The sequence below is a fragment of the Mytilus californianus genome, unplaced genomic scaffold (assembly GCF_021869535.1).
Source record: "Mytilus californianus isolate M0D057914Y unplaced genomic scaffold, xbMytCali1.0.p SCAF_15, whole genome shotgun sequence".
Classification (NCBI taxonomy): domain Eukaryota; kingdom Metazoa; phylum Mollusca; class Bivalvia; order Mytilida; family Mytilidae; genus Mytilus; species Mytilus californianus.
Genome location: NW_026262637.1, coordinates 4,074,894 through 4,097,892, shown reverse-complemented (window position 1 = coordinate 4,097,892; position 22,999 = coordinate 4,074,894). Strand labels below are relative to the sequence as shown.

Here is a 22,999-nt window from a genome sequence, read left to right as displayed (position 1 = left end):
AAATTTCAGTAGTTTTGATACCTCAGGCTGACTCGTATAACAAAACTATTTTAAAGTATCAAACAAAACTGACCATATTTGCACTTTATTATGTAAATCTATATAGCGGCAGCCGCATAGTAAATCAGCAATATTTTGATGTCAGGATGGATTGTATAATACAAATGACAGCAATATTGCAATACAATGATAACAAAATCTTGTCCGCTTTAATTTAAAGTGCCAGCATTTCATCTCTGTATTCGTTATATAAAACTGTCACTAAAGTCAGTATCAGTATCTGTATTTCCCACTTCCATGACTTCTGAATATGCACGGGTACATCACAGATTCCTTTTGGGCTATTGTGTGATGGGTTGGTCTGCGCATAAATTAGTCGTGCTTGCTGAGGTGTGATGATTTAAACTCAGTAGTTCAGGATGGTTTGTATAATAAAACTATTCCACCTCATCATCCAACAGTGTGACTGCCATGACAGATTTCATTTGTACTTTATAATGAAAAGTATGAGAAGTTCTCTTCTAGGAAAAGTATACTGTTAGTATATTATGTCGGTTGGTTGATTTTGTTGGTGGCTAAATATCAAGTGGCAAATATTTCATTCCGTTTCACATAAGTATATTTTTGGCAGTGTCTGCGCGTACCCGCATGCGGGTACGAATAGTCAAATTGCCATTCATAGGCTACGCGTACCCACATCCGGTTTTATAATAAAATGCCATCGGATCGTGAATGAAACGTGAAATATATACGGAAATTATCGATAATATGGGGATTTCGTGTAGAACGAGTGAAGAGTATGAAAAATAATATTTACAAATTGTATTTATTAGATAATGATACATAATAAACATTGCAAATTAAATGCACACTGATGGAAAATGATACTGTACAGTCCCTGTAAAAGAAAAACATGATAAAAGTTAATACTATTATAAAATGTAAACGCAAATTTAAAGAATAAAATTTTACTGATTTTGAAAAATACCCATATGAGATTTAATATTAATCTTTTAGTAAACTGTTAAACAGAAACTGAAATTTTAAAATATCTTAAACGACTAAAATTAAAGCTTGGGTGTCTAGGAAGATGGTCAAATAAACATTTATTGATCTCATGATTTATGAGAACTGTGTGATTCCCTCACAATCAGGTTTTGTCCATCTTTAGTTACGCCAAGTTTAAAGTGGAAAGGACATTCCATTTGGAAAGTACTGAAAGTAGACATATCCTTAATATCATGAACGGTTTACAATAGAAAAACTAGAAGTATTCGACATAAAAAAAAATAAACTTGACTAATGGATGAAACGCGGCAAATTCGATTTAAAACTACAATTTAAAACAAATACCTTGTATTAGGTGTTTTTCCTGTCGAACTTGTTTGGAATTTTTTGCCACCTTGAATACAGGAAAAATTTATTCTGTTAAACTTTAATTCCTCTTTAATTTTTGTGTTTCCAGTTCTTATTTTCTCTGCAGCTGCAATTGACTCCGAGTTTCTTTTATACAATTGTATAAAATTAATCGACTGATAGTTCTGAACAAATTGTTCCAATTCATGATAACTTTGAAATGTCTTCCCCACATGTATATCACTCTCTTCCATTTTAATGATATTTATTAACTGAGAAAAACTGTTCACTAACCTATATATAGATATTTATAAAGATTCTGAGTAGTTTTAATCAATTTATTCACTAATTGCGACACATTCCGTATATATTTCACGTTTCATTCCCGATCCGATGGCATTTTATTATAAAACCGGATGTGGGTACGCGTAGCCTATGAATGGCAATTTGACTATTCGTACCCGCATGCGGGTACGCGCAGACACTGCCTATATTTTTCGGACGTTCAAGATATCATTTATAATCCGTAAAGACAAATCTAACGAAATTGACGAGATTGTTCATAATTATACAACACCTTATGTGCAATAACACTGTTCAATTTTCCTTTGAACATTTTTTAAATCCAAGGCAAACATAGGTGAATGACGATAAGATATTTATAAAGAGACTGTCAAAAGTGGGGAACGAAGCAACTTTAAAAATGATGTTGATAACCCGTGATATAAAAATACTGTTTCGATGCGTGGATAACCTTTCTATCCGCCTTCTAGTTTAAATAAAATCCTTTCTTTTATGATAACTGCATGTGATCACAAGTGTGTAATTTTAAAGCCATTGTTTAATGTAAATAAGAATATGAAAAAAAAAGATTTTTTAATATGTGTATATTAAATATATATGACATAGAGTCTAACGAGTAAAGTAATTTGCTTTACTGGGAAAAAAGAACAATAGGATTATTATTATTGTTTATGTTTACAATCCGAAAAATTAAAATAAAATGAACTTCGGTTTCAACCAATGAAATGTCGTACACCATTCATTCACACCATTCCGATCGCACGTTACACAATCACACCATTCCTCATACACCATTACACCATTCCCCTTACACCATACACCATAGCACCATACACCTTCTACCATTGCACCATATGCCATACACCATTACACCATACACGTTATTTTGGGAAGTTTACACCATCCAAGGGCTGTATCAACTGTCAAGATGAAGAACAGGAATAAAAGCCCTGTTCATTGATAATTTTTTAAATTTTTTCTATGTATTGTGTGCGATTTTGTCCCATGTACATTTACTTCCTATCCTTTTATTTTCTATCTTACTAGTAATTTCGGTTTAATTTAGGTTATACTGTTGTATAAAGCGTTCTTCCATTGCGATTCGAGAAAAAAAGCGTCATTCTCAATACGTATTTGAAAACAACGGAAATATTCGAAAAGATTCCTTTCCCCAACAGTCTTTTTTTTTTCACTTCATGGCGTTTTTCGTACGGACGTATTTTGTAAATGTTGCTTATACATTTTTACACGTTTTGTCCAATGTAGTTTTCTTTATAGGTTGGACAATTCAAGAAGCCTACAACAAAATATAACCCAAATTTAACCGAAAATGAAAGTACACCGTTGTCATATAACTATGACGTTCAAAACGTCACACATAATAATAGTTACTACGTTGTTGCATAGCAGTGTTCGGGGAGATATCTCTTACCATACAAAGTGTCAGTATCCAGATTGTATAAAGTTTCTGTATCATATACCAAATATCTAAGCGACATCCTGGGAAACCAAAAAAACATTGCAAGATATAAGAGTGGCGGGAAAAAATAAAATAAATAAAATGAAGAGAACAATTGAAGGTCTTTCAATCGCACACAGTTTGCTTGAAAATATTATATTACTGTAATTGCAAAGATATATAGTTTATCGTACTTTTTTTATGCAACGAGGGGTTAACTCATCTGCTACTGGTATACTCAGAGTCACTCCCATTGTCAAATAATATGTAACTCTCCACTGATTCTGAATATTTAAGGTTTCTATACACTTTTGCTTGAAATAAGGGAAATACGTTGCTGCTTCTTCCGGTTTTGAAATGTTACTTCAGGTTTCAAATGCTACGTTACTTCTCACTGATTTCATAGATAAAGGTCGACATCTAGTTCTTTAAATTAAGCTTTGAGCTTGCCCTTAATTTCAAGTTTAGAAAGCATGGACTTCATATTAAAAGACCCTAGGTCTCTACCATATATGGAGAGTTATTTTACCATTCAGTTAATATTAAACCTTAGATTGGGAAAAGCTGCCATTTGATATCAACGTTCCCTTTCAACCAAAATATATGAAACGACATATATAAAATTTAGTAAAAATATTTTGGCGATATCTTAAACTGTTATGGAGAAGTATCGATAATCAGCAAGAGTCAAAATTTAGAACATGACTTTTGACATTTTTGTTTTAGTGGATCAATTACCTCAATTCAAAAGACCTTGGGTATCTATCACTTATAGTTCACCAATTACAAATAAACACATCACTTATATCAAATTCATAAAGTGAAAAATAATTTTCATATGGAGTCTCCGGATCGTTTCCGTCATCAATTATTCACGACATCCTGAGAAAAGAATTGTATCGATATTTTTAACGGTTGGAGTAGTGATCACACGAAAAGAAGTGCTTTGGAAGATAGTTCTAACAATGAAAAGTGTTTGGTGTGTCTGTTTCAAAAGCGTACACACTATTCGATACCATGTTCCAAATATCTAATGAACAAAAAGGTAGCGCAAGTAAGAATTTGGCGGAAGAAAACAATAATTAGAATTATAATTCTAAACCAATTGTCCAGAGAACACTTGAAAGTCTTTCCACCATTGAATTTTTCAAACATTAATAAGAAGTCACTTCTGGTATACTCAAAGATACTACTGAAGTCAAATCATTGGTTTTTTTTTCATTCCAAAAATATATATGGTTCCTTTGTACTTTTGCCTGAAATAAGGGAGAAGATTTGCTACATCCGGTTTAGAACAGGTCACTTCAGGTCTCAGAAGACAGTTATATTCACACTGATTCAAAAAATATATGGTTTCGATGTACTTTTGCCGGGAATAATAGGGATCATTTGCTACCTACGGTTTACATAAGGTGATGTCCGGTCTCAAAGGAAAGGTTAATGCACACAAAGAAAATGCCGAAAATATATGGTACTTTTATATGAAAGAAGTGCAATAAATGCTTCTTATGGTTTATTAAAGGTCACTTCCGGTTGACATTTTGAAAGGTAATAATTCTCAAACCGAATGCAAAAATCCATTTTTGGCTTTATAATGTACCAGTATGAAGTTATTGCAAAAGTCAAAATCCAGAATGTCAAGTGTTCATTTGACCTTGACCTCAATATCAAGGCCTTAAATGAATGATCTCAAACTTTGTACAGTTCATGAGTTATATCTCCATACAACTAAATTTAAACTTTTCAGGGTAGAAAACTATTAAAATTGACGGTACTCTTTCGACCAAAATTTAAAAGTTACGACATGTTGTAACAAACAATTTTGGTAAAAAAGATGTCATTATTTATTACGGTTTGTGAACAAAAGCGAAAAAAATCAAAAGTAAGAATTTATATCATGATCTGGATCTTGACCTTTGACCCTGACCTCAAATTCCCTTTGGTCCCCATAACTAAAAATTCACGAGTAACATTTATATATCACTATGTCAAATACAGAAAGGGGAAATAACATATGGAGTCTCCGTATTTTGACTATCTTTGCCTTAGGATATAAGGATCAACTTGGAATAATAAATTTGTCGATTTCTTTAACGGTTGCGAAGGAACTAACATATAACAAAATTCGTGCATAGGAAACAATGGACAGAAACACTGCGAAAGCATATTCAATTTTAGATATATTGTGTCAAAATCGTTTTAATATATTGCGAAAAAAGTAGACCTCCTTTTAAACAAATGCATGATTGATTTGATTGGTTGATTGACTGATTATACACATTGGACCGGGACTCCAAGAAGATGCTAAAGTTTTATTGAGAGCGTAAATTCCCTGTTTATACACATGGACCCGGGCCTCTAGGAACATGCAAAATCGGAATTAAGACTCTAGATAACCTGTTTATACACATGGAACTGGGACTCGTTGAACAAGCGAAAAAGGAATTGAGAGCCTAGATCACCATGTTTAAACACATGGGACCGGTCGTCTAGGAGCAAGCAGAAAAGTAAAGGCAGGGCATAGATCACTATCTTTTTTCTGTTCCATGCAACATGTTTATTTCAATTGAAATTATGATATTTCTAGGAACATGAAAAGATTTAAACATCCCTCCAAAAATATCCTTGCATCTTCCTTTATAAATTTCGTTTGCATTTAATTCGATCTTGTATTTAAAGGAAATTTGAAATGACCTACAAGGTTATATATATTTATATACTGTAAATTCAGAAATTATTGCGAGGTTCTTATTAATGCGAATAATGCGACTGGGTGAGTATCGCAATAATAAGAACTCGCATTCTGATAACTAAAATATAGACCTGTATGCACTTTTTTTTCTAAATCGCAATAATAAAACTCGCATTTTTGTCCATTCTTGAAAAATCGCAAAAATAAATTCACGCAATAATTTCTGAATTTACAGTATACATAACTAATCTAAATATCAGCACAACAATATTAAATCTGCAAATTTGCGGAAGCAAATTTTTGTTTTTCCCTCGCGGGGATTCGAACTCATGCTATTGGGATATCGAGACAACACCGCCTGCACTATGTCCATCGCTCTAGACCACTCGGCCACCTAGACTGAACTAATAATTCAGCTTTCGGTGGCCTAGTGTTACCTTTCCTCGTCAGTAGAATCTAGAGTTGTAACACAGTACATGATATATTAGGCATGCAGGTGGAATTGATTGCAGATTAGCTAAATATCTATCGCAAAGGATCTTATGATACAGTCACAGAAATAATTATTTTGATAAGTACATCTAAACAAGTGCCAACTCTACGACTGATCCATTCATTGGATCAGCAGTGAAGGTGATACACGGCTGAAAACACATTTTATATAAATATCAGCACAACAATGTTAAATCTGCAAATTTGCGGAAGCAATTTTTTTGTCTTTCCCTCGCAGGGATTCGAACTCACGCTATTGGGCTATCGAGACAACACAGCCTGCACTGTGTCCATCGCTGTAGACCACTCGGCCACCTAGACTGAACTAATAATTCAGCTTTCGGTGGCCTAGTGTTAATTTTCCTCGTCAGTAAAATCTAGATTTGTAACACAGTACATGATATATTAGGCATGAAGATGGAATCGATTGCAGATTAGCTGAATATCTATCGTAAAGTACGTCTAAACAAGTGACAACTCTACGACAGATCCATCCATTCGATCACAAGTGAAGGTGATACACGGCTGAAAATACATTTTATATTCATAACTAGTCCAAATATCAGCACAACAATGTTAAATCTGCAAATTTGCGGAAGCAAATTTTTGTTCTTTCCTCGCCGGGATTCGAACTCATGCTATTGGGATATCGAGAAATGAAGTTATTGCAAATTTTAAACGTAACGAATATTTGTTTATGCTAGATGCTTCAATTCGTTCTCTGTCGATACTTTCTTCGTAAACTAAATGTTTACATTGGATCATTTACTATTGATTGTCGTAAGAGTTATTTTGTGAAACTTGGACAAGTTTCTATATTCTTACTGTATTAACTGTAATACCCAAAAGTTTGATGGTTTGATCAAACTGTGTGGTTCCGTAGTTAAACAAACACCATTGATATGAACAACTTTCGGTATCTGTGTAGAATAAATAATATAAACTTTTATTTTGTTAATCTAATAGTGTATTTGCAAAGACAAATCTCTCGCGAATCCTAGATTTATAGATACTCACTAACTTTATATTTGCTATTTGGATTAACCCTTCATTGAAACGGATGACAACACCAGATTAAGAATAAAGATCACGAATTTCAAGCTGATGCCTAGTGGTGCTAACAATAACAGAAAGCTTTTCTCTTGATACAAATTAATCTTGAATAATTACATTACATGTATGTTTTACGTGATCCTTAAGTTTAATTGGCTAACAACAATCGCGCGTTAAAAATTTCAAAAATTAAACTTTATCTCAAAATGAATTGTAACCTACGTGAATACACGTGCTTCCACAAAAAAGTGCACAGGTAAATAAACTGACAACGCCATGGCTTAAAAAGAAAAAGACCACAGAAAAACAATAGTATGCAAAACACAACATAGAAAGCTAAAGACTGAGCAATACGAACCCAACCAAAAACTGAGGGTGATCTCATGTGCTCCGGAAGGGTAAGCTGATCCTTTTCCACATGTGGCACCCGTCGTGTTGCACATGTTATAAATAGAAGAAAAACTTGACAAAACTTGTTCATGGTCTTATTAGCATAAACATGTAACTATAAGAAATGAGTGCTACTTTTGTAATTTTATTGGTGTGTAAAGGTGTTGATCGTGCACACATTTTTGAGAATGAATCTCCATATGCTTCGGTCAACACTTTAACATCCAAATAAAATTTAAAAAAGAAGCAATTTGTTTTCAATACATTGATATGATAATACTGAATAAAAACACCATTAAAGCTAATTTTAATTCAATTGTAAAAAAGAAACGAATGACAATTTCGTGAACTAATGAGTGATTTCCAAAGGACAAAGAGTGAAACAGATAAATTTTGTTTCATTTTTAAATTGCCGTCCGAAGTTTACAATGATAAGAGAGAGTATACAATTGTAAAATCAGAGCATTCCTTAAATTCATATTAATTTTGTTAAACAGTCGCATACTGTGGATTCATTATTATTCGTTGGATACCAATTTTCGTGGATTTCGTGGTAACACGGCAACCACGAATTCAAATGTCCAACGAATTAAAAATTTTGAATAGGAATTTATGCAGAATTTGGAAAAACAACGAAATCAAATATCCAAGAAAATTGGTACCCACGAAAAAAAATGAAGACATAGTATTTACGTGTATTATTTCATGAGCTTTTCCACGTTTTATCAATTATTAGCCGAAAGCTTCCTATGCGGTATGAGTTTTGACCATTGTTACAGTCTGTACGTTGACGTATGGTTGATAATAATGCCATGTCTACGCAAACGTTATTTGGTCTCTTGTGGAATTGGCAGCCACCTGTGCAAATCACGTCTTCTTCTTATTTTATGGCACTAAAAACATAGTTAAAATTGCTAAGCCTGTCTTCTTTTACATATTTTGTTTAGACATTTTTTTGTATGTTTGTTGAAAACAATATGTATATCTCTTACTTATTTAATGATAAATGTACTCAGGGAATGCATGTACATCAATGCTCAGGGGTTGTTTTCTTTTGTCTTTTTTCCTTTTCTTTCTCTCACATGAGTGATAATTACATATACTGTAGCTTTCTTAAGCTAGAAAAAAATACCAACCGGAGAGCATATCATGACTTTGTTGTCCTTTATATCAAATGGTTCCACAGGGAAATACTTCTGGGGGGGGGGGGGGGGGGGGGGGGGCAATTTAAGGGGTTTATTTCTTTCCAAAATACCCTTTTTCACTTATTAAATTTTTGTATGCTTTAGATTCGTTGTGTTTAGGTTGAACTTGTCAGTGTCAGGGAATAGTGATAAGAAAAAAAATGTTTTTTCATGTTTCACAACTTGAATATATTTATGAATTTGATGTATTGATTACACTTGTCTTCATATCTTTAAGTGACATTTATTATTTATTTAAGTAATTGATTTATGTGATTACATATAAACATGTATATATGCAACTTAGTTTTAGATTTTTAGTTCTATGGCAGTTACTTTAGGAGCTTTTAATTGCAGGGGACTGTCAGAAGATGTAAAATGTAGAGATATTTTTGATAGATGTAATAAAAAATATGATCAAACTATTGATTGTGATACACATTGCTCAATAGAAAGAGAAAATAAATGAAGAATGAATGGGGTACCAAGCGTATTTTTGCTCGTTTACCGGGTAAAGCAGGCCTAGGGAAATTGCTATACTTCCGAATAATAAATTCAAAGTTATTGTTCATAAAGAATACAAACATAAAGAGGGAAACAACTATCTAATCTAAGATATGACCATTCATGAGTATCGAGTATCTTTAGCTGTTATATATGGCCCAAATAATGAAAATCCAGATTTTTCTCATAAGTTCAGGACATAATTTCAAATATTCAAAATTCTTCAATCATTATGACGGGGGACTGGAATGTGGTTTAAGATTATGAAATTGATACACTTAATTATAAAACAGAAAATAATATAAAAGCGTACACAAAATTAATAAAAATAAAGAATTCGTTGGACTTAGTGGATGTTTGGAGAGCAAATAACTTAGACAAGAAAATATTTACCTGGAGAGGCACTGAATATAAACAAAGTCGACTAGACTATTTTTTGATATCCACTGATTTTGAATCCCTAGTAAATAAATCTGATAAAGATATTAGCTACCGTTCTGACCATTCTTCTGTTTCTCTCTGTTTAAAATTTGTTAACCAAGAAAGGGGGAGGGGTAATTGGAAATCCAATAATAGGTTTCTACATGATACTTATTATGTGGCTGGGATTAAAAAGTGTATATCAAACACTGTTAATCAATATAATCTATCAAAAACAGATACTGGGGAAGAAACAGAATTATCTGTAGACCCCCATTATTTTTTGGAGCTATTGGAATGTACAGTGAGAGGAAAAACTATCTCTTATACTTCATATTTAAAAACGAAAAGTCAAAGGGAAGAATCTGAACTTCAACAACCATTAAACATTTTACAAAATAGATATGACCTACACCAGAACAGGAACTAAAAACTGAAATTCAAAACATAGAGGATAGTTTAAAAACTTTAAGAGAAAAACAAATAAATGTTATAATTGCAAGAGCAAAAGCAGAAGGAGAAAAATGTACAAACTACTTTTGTAATTAAGAAAAAGGGCATTATTCCTAAAGTTATCAATGAAAATGGGGACGAAATCTTTGATACATTCGAAATATTTGAAGAACAGAGAAAATGCTATAAAACTTTGTACTCATCTAAAAATGCTTTTGTAAAATGGAACATGAAAACATTTTTTTTCAACAAAAATAACTCTTTTATCAAGTCTTTGTCAGAAGAACAAATGTTAGAAGCTGAAGGAAAATTAACAATTCAAGAATGTCTGATTGCTTAAAAAGAAAATGAACAATAATAAATCACCAGAAGGGGATGGGTACACAGCAGAGTTTTATAATTTTTATCTGGAATGACCTTAAGTTCTATTTACTAAATTACTTTAACTATAGCTTTGAAGAAGGCTCTTTGTCCATTTCTCAAAGACAAGGCATTGTTACATGCATCCCAAAAGAGGGGAAATCTAAGTTTTATTTAAAAAACTGGCGACCTATCACCCTTCTAAATGTTGATATGAAAAGATGTTCCGCATCTATTGCAAATAGAATAAAACCTTTACTCAAACATGTTGTAAGTGAAACACAGTTAGGATTTATTAAAGTTAGATACATTGGGGAATGTATCATACTTATTTTTGACTTAAAAGAAAGAACTGAAGAAGAAAATATACCTTGACTTTTACTCCTTTTAGATTTTGAAAAAGCATTTGATACTCTTGAATGGTCATTTATAAAAAAAACACTTGAATTCTTATGCTTTGGTCCTGATTTCAGTAATTGGGTAAAATCTTTATATTTCAATATCGAAAGTTGTATTATAAATAATGGTCGTTGTTCTAGTTTCGGTCAAGGGGATTCTTTATCCCCTTAACTTTTTAGCTCACCTCTCTTAAAAGGAAATGTGAGCTTTTGACATCACTTGACGTCCGTCCTCGTCCATCGTCGTCGTCCGTCGTCGTCGTCCGTCCGGTGTCAACTATTTCAAACATCTTCTACTCTGAAACTACTGAACCAATTTCAACCAAACATTAGCTGAATGATCCTTGTGGTATCTACTGTAAAGTTTTATTTTCTGTTTCGTCAAAAAACATGGCCGCCATGGATTAAAATAAAACATAGGGGTAAAATGCAGTTTTTGGCTTATATCTTAAAAACTAAAGCATTTAGAGCAAATCTGACATGGGGTAAAAGTGTTCATTAGGTCAAGAACTACCTGCCCCGTTTTCAGACGAATCAGACAACAGATGTTTGGGTTATTGACCCTAAATTGATAATTTTGATGAAATTTTGCAGTTTTTGGTTATCATCTTGAATATTATCATAGATAAAGATAATCTGTAAGCAATAAAAATGTTAAGCAAAGTAAGATCTACAAATAAGTCAAATGATCAAAATTGTCAATTGGCCCCTGAAGGAGTTTTGACTCTTTAAAGGTAATTTTACAAAATTTGTTCATCATGTTTGTTACTTTCAAAAATCTTCTCTGAAACTATTGAATCAAATTCAGCCAAAACTTTAAATAAAAAACTACAGGTGAACGATTCAGGCTCTTGATAGCCTCTTGTTATACTGGCTTTAGAATTGATGAGTGCAGCAATGAAAAACAACCCAGACATTAATGATATTAAGATAGACAACTCTGAGTATTCGCTTAGTCAGTATGCAGATGACTCAACCTTAACTTTAGATGATGATGAAAAGTCGTTAGAACAGTCCCTATATATTTTAGAAAAGTTCTCCGAGTGTTCGGGATTACGAGCAAACTAGAAAAAAACAGAAGCCATATGGATTGGCTCAAAAGCACATTCAAAAGAAATATTTCTTGAAGGAGAAAGATTAAACTGGAATCAGACAGGGAAATTTAAACTTTTAGGTATAAACTGTGATCTTTTTGCTGTCGACAAGACTGCATATAAATTTGAAGAGAAAATTGAAAAGATAAAGGCATTATTAAATACTTGGATTTACCAAGATATTTCATACCTACGAATATCACAATCAATAGCATTGCCTATTCTCATTCAGTCATTAACAATTTTGTCAAATCCCTCTTTTGAAAATGTTAAGAAATTGAAAATATTTTTTTAAAGTTTCTATGGAATGTTAACCCAGATAAAATCAACAGAAATGTTCTAATTGGAATATATGATACTGGTGGACTAAAGACGCCTCATATCGGATCCTTCTGTTATGCGCTGAAAATGACATGGATCCATATTATTAGACTCTTTCAATCTTTGTCCTTGAAAAATTCTTTTCAATGATAAATATAGAAAATGTGGTACAGATAAAACATTGGTGATGAACAAGGATAGAAGTAAACAAATTTCAGTATATTTTAATAGGTTTTGGAAGGACATCCTTCTAAATTGGGCTAAACTGAGAAATGCACCCCATGACCAAAATGACTTCATGAGCTTGCCTATTTGGGTTAATACACTTTTAAAAATTGAAAAAAAAACAAATTTTTATGAAAAATGGTGTTAGACAGGAATATATTGTGTCAATGATTTACTGAATGAGAACAATGAATTTCTCTCTTTTCACCTATCTAAAGAAACATATGATATTGAAACACATTTTCTTTAATTCTATGGTATATATATCATATGATCCCAAGTAGTTGGAAGGACCACATCAAAAACTGTGAAAAGAAAATCAACATTACTTGCGATAATTTCGACTATTTAAAACCAGATCAGAAATCATGCCCATATTTTTTTATATTTTTGTTTGTCTATTTATCATGAAAACCCCACAAAATTACAAAACAAATGGAAAGAAATATGGAAATAGATCACTGAGATCTTCTCTATATGCATCCTTTCAAGTGAACTTTAAGAAATAAATTGATCATTTTTCAATTCAAAATTCTGCACAGAATTTTAAGCACACATGATCTGCTATATAAGAGTGTAAACTTAAAGAAACACACCTATGTAGTTTTTGCAATGAAACAAAAGAGACAATAGAACATATTTTTGGGAATGTTACATTGTCAAAAGTTTTTGACTTAAAATCAGATTGCAATTATGAGCTTCTGATATCAAAACAAAACATCCTCTTGGGATCAGATATTATAGATAGCTCTGGAATTTTTTTCATTGTTCTCATGAAGTACTGTATTTGTTCTTGTAGATTGAACTCACTGTTACCTTGTGTTAAATATTGCACTTAAGAAATTGAAAAAAAAATATTACATTCTTGAAAAATTATCTTCCACCTTTCACAATTCTCCTGCAATAGATCAAAAATAGACAAAAAATGGCAACCATTTCAACAATTAATTTCATGATACAAGAAAGAGAACTCATACTTAACTTTAAAAAAAATGTATAACACAACTGGATGCACATCACAATTGGACAGTGGTTAGTGAGCATCCTATATATAGATATGTAATCTTGACTTAAATATGTGTTACTTTGTTATGATAATTGGAGTTTGGATAATTTTTTATAAGATTACGAGTCTTTGATAGAAAAATATACTTAAGTAAAAAATAATGTAATTTTTCTCCACTTTTAGAGAAAATAACAACAAAATATGTCACTATATGTTTTTAATGAGTACATGTAAAAATATGTTGTGCCAATAATAATTTATTCTATTAATTTCAATTTAATCATATATGAATATAAGTTAATGTTTTTTTTCTTTCGTTTTTTTTTGGGAGGGTGGGAATGAGTGTTCATATATAGTATAAGCGCTGACACTGACAGGTCATGATTTTTAAACATATATTGTATCCTTTTTCAATAGAAATGCATATAATTATTATATGAGATTAGGAAATACAAAATAAAGAATTATAAACAAAAATTATTTCTAAGCCTGTCTTGTAAATATTTTGTTCAGACATTTTTTGTTTTTGTTTGTTGAAAACAATATGTATATCAAGAAGCTTACTTATTTGTACGGTCATAAGAATAAAATCAAACATTTTCATCTTTAATGCCTAGATTACTTTTTAAGTTGATTTTTCAACTTTCTGATTCAATGTCTTAACGTTGCATTGTTGCACTTGATAATCCCTTTGAATTTTATTTTATATGTACTAAAATCTAACCATGATCTACTGATTTTTAAAATAGGCACGCTAAATAGCTATAAATTAGAAGGTAGTGGAGTAAATGATGGAGGTGGTAGCAGGGGCAATACATATAGAACATTTTGTAAGTACTAAATAGAATTAAAAATATATGTAGCTCTGTAAGCAAAAAACATTTAAAGGGGCATAAGGTACGAGATATGAGAAAAAATAAAATATGATTTTATTTTGTTCAATCATTAATGAAAGTAAAACCGTGAAATAATAATTCGCTTTTAGCAGCCAGTTTGGTTCAATTTTGTCATCATAAGCTATGAAACATCGCTGATAAATTATTCACTTGCAAGTGAAAAATTCGACCTCATTAAATCCGCACTCATTTGACCTTCTATTCAACCCTTAGCTAAGGATGGGTTAAGCATAAACTAGGCGTGTTCAGCTTTTGAAAGGAACAAAATAAGATTGGAATGGAAATGGTGACTGTGTCAAAGAGACAACAATTCGACCAAAAAGCAGAAAACAGCCGAAGGCCACCAATAGGTCTTCAACACAGCGAGAAAATCCCGCACCCGGAGGCGGGCTTCAGCTGGCCCCTAAACAAAATGTGTACTACAATGTATTTCAGTAAAAATGGACGTCACACTAAACTCCGAAACATATAAATGAACTGTAATTTAAAAAAAAAACATCCAAAGGCCAGTCTTGTATGTTTTTTTTTTTTTATTATAGTTCATTTTATATGCTTCGGAGTTTAGTGTAACATCCTGACTTGGGACAGGCGCAAACATCAACCTCAACCCCCCCCCCCCCCCCCCCTTTCCTTCCTTAAGCCAATGTAAAATGAACAAACACACGATAATACACATCGTGAAACTCAGCTTAAAAGAAGTCGGATGTCTGAAAAGGTAACAGAAGAAACTAAGCAAAATAACAATAATACATAAATCTACAAAGAAATACTAGCAGTTACTGACATACCAGCTCCAGACCTCGATTAAACTGATTGAACGATTATGTTTTTATTATATGGAATCAAGCACAATCCCTCCCGTTAGGGGTTTAGTATCATATCATCATAAAAAAAATATGAGAATGACATAACCCGTATCATGCCAACTGGTTTTAGAATTGATGTGTTTATTTCCAAAGTAAAGACCCTATGAGTGAATCAATATTAATTCCAAAATATGCCATATCTATTGTCCTGACAACAGTATCGTAACTATATCCCATCTGTATAAGTCTGTTTAAAGGTTTGGTTTGCTTCAGAGGTGAATGACGACATGTTTGTACTTTGTATAGAATATTACCATAAAAGATTGGATGTGAAATACCTGAACGTATACAATGTCTGCATGTTGATTTATTTTACGAATGACGCCCTTTACAGATGATAAAATTTAGTAAATGTTTTGACTAGTTTGTGATATCGAAAACCCTGATGTAATAATTTTTCAGGAATACAGAGATTTCTTTAGTTAAAATCAAATACGTTGTTACAAGACCCTATGAGTGAATCAGTATTAATTCCAAAATATGCCATATCTATTGTCCTGACAACAGTATCGTAACTATATCCCATCTGTATAAGTCTGTTTAAAGGTTTGGTTTGCTTCAGAGGTGAATGACGACATGTTTGTACTTTGTATAGAATATTACCATAAAAGATTGGATGTGAAATACCTGAACGTATACAATGTCTGCATGTTGATTTATTTTACGAATGACGTCCTTGTACAGATGATAAAATTTAGTAAATGTTTTGACTAGTTTGTGATATCGAAAACCCTGATGTAATAATTTTTCAGGAATACAGAGATTCTTTTAGTTTAAATCAAATACGTTGTTACACACACAAGCGAATCGAACAAGTTGAGATAAATAAACACTATACGATGTGACAAGTGAACGTCACCATGTAAAAATGGATAATTAACAATTAAAAAATCCTCTCTTTTATCGTAAATTTTGGTATTAAGCTTCCCGTTAAAGATATAGATATCAAGATCCAGGAAAGACCGTGTTCATTGTTAGTTTTAGCTTTATTTAAAGTCAGTTCAGCAGAATAAATCTCTCAAGTGTTTATACTGAAGTCGTCATTATTGAGAGCCAAAATATCATCCAAGTATCTAAAAGTCTTATCAAATTGTTGTATCAGATGTTGTCTCGATGGGTCTTTGCTGATTTTAGTAATAACTTGTAAATCATAACAATACAGAAACAGGTCCGCAATAAGTGGTACACAGTTAGTCCCCATTGGAAATCCGATAACTTGACGATATACGGAATCTCAATAGCGAACAAAAATGTAATCTAGTAAAAATTCAAGTACAGTTAACATATCATAGCAGGTCCAATTGACATAGTTCTTTTGTTTGTCAACATTGAAAATGAAACAAAGGTAGACTCTTTTGGTTGACTGATGATTCGACCCACAAAAACTCATTCTTATACAGGTAGAAACTATGATTAACATATTTGTTTAAACTTTTATATGAAATCAAACAGACCAAGAAAAATCCAATTGCACGTCTTCGATATATTATATCTATAGTTATATTTATACCGTGTTATATGACCGCCGGCAGTCTTCGGAGGTCACATCTAAGGTTAGTTAAATGGCAACTAGACTAAAACACATAAAATGCTAATACATATTTTTGAGTCCATGTATCGTAAACTATATATTTAAGACTTCTTATAATTTAAATATTCGTCTTTGTATGTTATAAATCAAATATGTCAAATCGGGGAAAATAAATTTGACAGCTAATGCTCCTTTAAGAAATAAAAAGCATATTACCCGAACAATATATGGTTAGAGATACCACTCCAACGTACTTTGAAAAAGAGAGAATTAAACATCTGTGGATGATACACGAACGAGAAAGCTTAAAAGTAACAAGCATGTGTACTTAAGAGTAACAAGAAGGGTGTAGATGTACTTAACAGACTATAAAAAATCCAAATGATTATATATAAAGGTAACAGTAGTATACCGCTGTTCAAAAGTCATAAATCGATTGAGAGAAAACAAATCCGGGTAACAAACTAAAACCGAGGGAAACACATCAACTATAAGAGGAAAACAACGGAACAACAGAAACACTAAAATGCAACAAAAACAAACGCCAACATACATTGGTCAAGCCTTATATTTCCCAGCGTCTAGAAGAGTAATGAATAATTGAAAACAAAGAAAGCTTACGAGATCCGAATGTCTTCCATCAACACCACATGCCAAATTAATATTAAAAAACATGACAACAATAGTTGATATTCATTTCATGTTGCAGTGTTGGGTAATTTTTAGATTTTCAAGATATATACTCTTTTTAATGTCGTCCAGTACGAAATACTGTATACATATACTTGTATTTATTGTATTATATGAGAATCAAATGTAGTACTCATAATACAATGAGAAAAGCATCAGATTAGATTGATCACACTGGTTTAAATAAATAACATTATATATTCCAAAAGACAAGTCTAACCCAAGAGTTGGTAAATTATTCTTTTTAAATTTGGATATTGTATTATTATATGACCTTCATCATTACTTTATTTATACAGGTTATCTAACACACCAGAATACGTCTGTCATACACTTATCCATCCATGAATTACCCTTAACCAGGAAATTTACCTTTATCCATTACCCTTAACCAAGAAATAAAACTTTTCCAAAATATTTTTCAACGAAGCAAAATATTTTATGATAGGTCTTTTGTAGGAATGTATATAAAAGTAATACATATTTTTGGATGAGTAGCATTATGATAATTGGGATGAAATGCACAAATATTGATTTAATCCTTATTTGTAAAGGGAGAATTAATTAAAAAAAAAATGATTTAATGTAAAGGTAGATAACTGTTACGTATTACTCTTTAACGGAAACATATGTTGTACTTTTATAAAAGTGACACCTAACATCTACGCATTCCAACATCCATCCGAATTCCGATTGCAAAACAATCTTATTCGGAAGAATCCGTATGCATACTATTAGTATTTTATTGTAATTATATTACAAAATAATGATGTAATGATGCTAGTATTACTAGACTTGCAATTGCTTAACATCAATCCGACACTAATTTAGTGTTTCGGCGGCTTTTGTATTATATGCTAATAATAAATGTATAACATTTATGAATGGGTTTAAGCATTATAGGCCCGCCATCATCAGGGATTCAACTATCAATTTATTTTAATTTTGTCGATGTCAATAGAACGGCTATATTTGTTTGTCTATTATAGGTTTGTTCGAAATATTTCTTTGCAAACCACATCCTGTTTTAGTAGTTCCAATCTAAGACTTTTCATCTCAAGAAATAATTTTCTTGATGTTAATATTTTTAAAGGAACTCGGTTTTGTAATGAAAACATCGTAGATGTGAAAACACACTTTAAACCAACAAAGTCTTTCCTTTATCTACATCGTAAAAGCTGTCACAGTCGACACGTGTTTGCAAGTTTCATCAAGGGCGAAGTTATCAGATACATTAGAACAACAAATAATGCTGATGATTTACAACACATTTTGTTACAGTTCAGATTGAACTTAATAAAAAGAGGATATGAGGAGATTGAAATCGAACAGTACATAAATGAGGCATTATCATGTGATAGATCTGATTTAATCAGAAAAAGGTCAAAAAACACACAAAGGAAATTCCTTTAGTATTGGCAACGAAATTCAATCCATGCATTCACAAATTAAAACAATGCATAAGTAAACATTGGGATCTACTAAAACAGGATGCGGTTTGCAAAGAAATATTTTCAAGCAAACCAATAATAGCTTATAAAAGGCACAAAAATATAGCTGATCTATTGACATCGACAAAATTAAAATAAATTGATAGGTGAATCCCTACAATGCTTAAACCCAATCATAAATGTAATACATTTATCATTAGCATATAATACAAAAACCGCCGAAACACTAAATTAGTGTAGGATTGATGTTAAGCAATTGCAAGTCTAGTAATACTTGCATCATTAGATCATTATTTTGTAATATAATTACAATAAAATACTAAGTGTATGTATACGGAGTCCTCCGAATAAGATTTTTTTGCTATCGGAATTCGGATTGATGTTGGAATGCGTGGATGTTAGGTGTCACTTTTATACAAACGTCGCCTGTATTTATATCCTACTTTTTACATTAATCTATCTTTTTTAAAATATGATTTCAGTACCAAAACAAGTTTATTATGAACACCTGTGGAAGATTAGTGGAAACCATCAGTCTTCAACTACTGTGACCACAACGACTTTAAGCACGACGTACTCTCCAGAAATTTTTTGGGGAAAGTTTATTTTAGTTTTATTTCAAAATGTATATAATTATGCAATACTATTAATCAGTTTATACTTCCCAACTGATTTGTAAGAAACTGATTAGTCTCATGCAATTGACACGATCATCTTGCTGACTTTCTGATGAACTAGTATCCTTGATTAGTTCAAATCATCTTAAATACAAAGCTTATAATATTAAACGCCGGACGCACGTTTCTTCTTAACAAAATACCGTCAGTGACGCTCGAATCAGAATACCGTAAGGGCAAAATCAAAATGAAGTGAACAATGTTTGACAACGAAACAACGAGAAAAAAAATCAGAACAATGTCTAATCAATAATTGGAGCAAATCAATTAAATTAAACCGCCGCGCAAACGCCATCAAGTATATGATAGGGTCGCAATACGAACAAACTTCACAATGAAGAAAATTGTTATCGCAACTTGTACTGAACAGACTATAAAAAAAGTCAAATGATTATAAATTGGTCTAGCCTTTTATTTACCAGCGCCTAGAGGAGTTATGAATAATTAAAAATATGGAAACAAAGAAAGTTTAACAGTTCCGAAGGTCTTCCATCAACACCACATGACAAATTAATATTAAAAAACATGACAGCAATAGTTGATATTCATTTCATGTTGCGATGTTGTGAAATTTTTAAAATCTCCAGATGTGTACTCTTTCTAATATCGACCAGTAAGAAATACTGTAAACATATACTTGTATATATTGTATTATATGAGAATCGATTGTAGTACTCACAATACAATGAGAAAAGCATTAGATTAGATCGATCACACTAATTAAAAAAAATAACATTATGTATACCAAAAATACAAGTCCAACCAAAGAGTTGGTACATTATTCTTGTCAATATTAGGATATTGTATTATTATATGACCTTTATCGTTACGTTATTTATACAGGTTATCGAACACACCAGAATATGTCGCCTGTATTTATATCCTATTTTTTACATTTATCTATCTTTTTCAATATGATTTCAGTACCAAAACAAATTTATTATGCACTCCCGTTGAAGTATAAAGGAAATCATCAGTCTTCAACTGCTGTGACCACAACGACTTTAAGCACGGCGTACTCTCCAGAAATATCTTCAGGCAAAGTTTATTTCAGTTTTATTTCAAAATGTATATATGCAATACTATTAATCGATTTATACTTCTTACTGATTTGTAAGAAACTGATTAGTCTCATGTAATTGACACAATCATCTTGCTGACTTACTGATTAACTACAATGTAGTATCCTTGATTAGTTCAAATCATCTTAAATACAAAGCTAATAATGTTAAACGCCGGACCCACTTAACAAAAGACCGTCAGTGACGCTCGAATCAGAATACCGTAAGGGCAAAATCAAAATGAAGTTAAAAATCACTTCCGAAAGGTTTTGTAAAATACAGCTAAGGTTATCTTTTCCTGGGAATAAAAATCAAAAACATGATGTCAACACGGAAAGTCGGGTTGTGTTAAACGCGGTGAACAATGTTTGACAACGAGACAACAAGAAAAAAATCAGAACAATGTCCGATAAATAATTGAAGCAAATCAATTAAGTTAAACCGCCGCGCAGACGCCATCAAGTATATGATAGGGTCGCAATACGAACAAACTTCACACTGAAGAAAATTGTTATCGCAACTTGTACTGAACAGACTATAAAATAAGTCAAATGATTATAAAATAGGTCTAGCCTTATATTTACCAGCGTCTAGAGGAGTTATGAATATTTAAAAATACGGAAACAAAGAAAGCTTAACAGATCCGAAGGTCTTCCATCAACACCACATGCCAAATTAATATTAAAAAACATGACAGCAATAGTCGAGATTTATTTCATGTTGCGGTGTCGGGTAATTTTAAAAATCTCCAGATGTAAACTCTTTCTTATATCGACCAGTAAGAAATACTGTAAACATATACTTGTATATATTGTATTATATGAGAATCGATTGTAGTACTCACAATACAATGAAAAAAGTATTAGATTAGATCGATCACACTTTTTCCAAAAAAATTACATTATATATACCAAAAATACAAGTCCAACCCAAGAGTTGGTACATTATTTTTGTCAATATTAGAATATTGTATTATTATATGACCTTTATTATTACGTTATTTATACCAGGTTATCTAACACACCAGAATATGTCGCCTGTATTTATATCCTATTTTTTACATTTATCTATCTTTTTCAATATGATTTCAGTACCAAAACCAATTTATTATGCACTCCCGTTGAAGTATAAAGGAAATCATCAGTCTTCAACTGCTGTGACCACAACGACTTTAAGCACGGCGTACTCTCCAGAAATATCTTCAGGCAAAGTTTATTTCAGTTTTATTTCAAAATGTATATATGCAATACTATTAATCGGTTTATACTTCCCACTGATTTGTAAGAACATGATTAGTCTTAATTAAAAGACATGATCATCTTGCTAGTATCCTTGATCAGTTTTACAAAAAGTAAAAAGCATCTAATGGTTGGTGTCATTTAATATTAATATACATACACCAATAAAAGATGTGGTTTGGTTTATTTACAAAACAATAAACGAAAAACAAAAAAGAACGACAACTACTGAACTACAGGCCCTTGATTGGCACACACAGAATGTATTGATTTGCAAGAGAGCAACCTTTTCCTTTATATGAAAATCAGCATAACATCATAATATACGTCCAAGAATAGTATCTCTTGAATTTTAATGTTATTTGTGGAGAAAGGAATTTTAAATTTCAGATGTTGTATTGTATTTTTGTATTTTTGTTTTTGGTTGGGCTGAGATCATTGTTTGGAATCTTAAATTTAAGGTTATCATTCTTGTCGAGTTATCATAGCTAATTTCACTTTAGTAAATCTTTAAATACAATTAATTGTAGGCAAATTGTCATAAATGAAGGGTTTAATTATTACCTAAGACCTGGTAATTTTACATTCTTGTTTGCCAATGGAAAATAAGTCACTATAAGAAAGAGGTTGTTTTTGTTATTTGTGGGTTGGAGGATAAAATATCGTCCGTCTGTATATCTATTTTTACACAAAGTCAAACATAGTCTCGGGAATAGTGCGGACAATTCCGAAACAAAAAAGGAAGAAAAAAGAATAAACATTTTCACAAGTTATTACATTATGGCTACAAAAGTTACAGTAAAAAAATTTTGGTCAAACAGTATCAAAGAATTTCGCAGGTACTGAAAGCCAGATCCAATTACTTTATTTTATGCAAGA

General features: G+C 31.8%; 1 protein-coding gene across 1 annotated transcript in view; it reads left to right on the top strand.

Moving 5' to 3' along the window:
- The window catches only part of LOC127725944 (uncharacterized), a 75,297-nt gene extending 52,568 nt beyond the window's left edge, over window positions 1-22,729 (top strand). Inside the window, exons 12-14 of the mRNA XM_052233248.1 lie at window positions 14,460-14,540; window positions 19,627-19,744; window positions 22,651-22,729. Of these exons, the coding sequence (XP_052089208.1) occupies window positions 14,460-14,540; window positions 19,627-19,744; window positions 22,651-22,729 (278 nt within the window). The remainder of the gene's footprint in view (window positions 1-14,459; window positions 14,541-19,626; window positions 19,745-22,650) is intronic.
- Window positions 22,730-22,999: the final 270 nt, after the last annotated feature.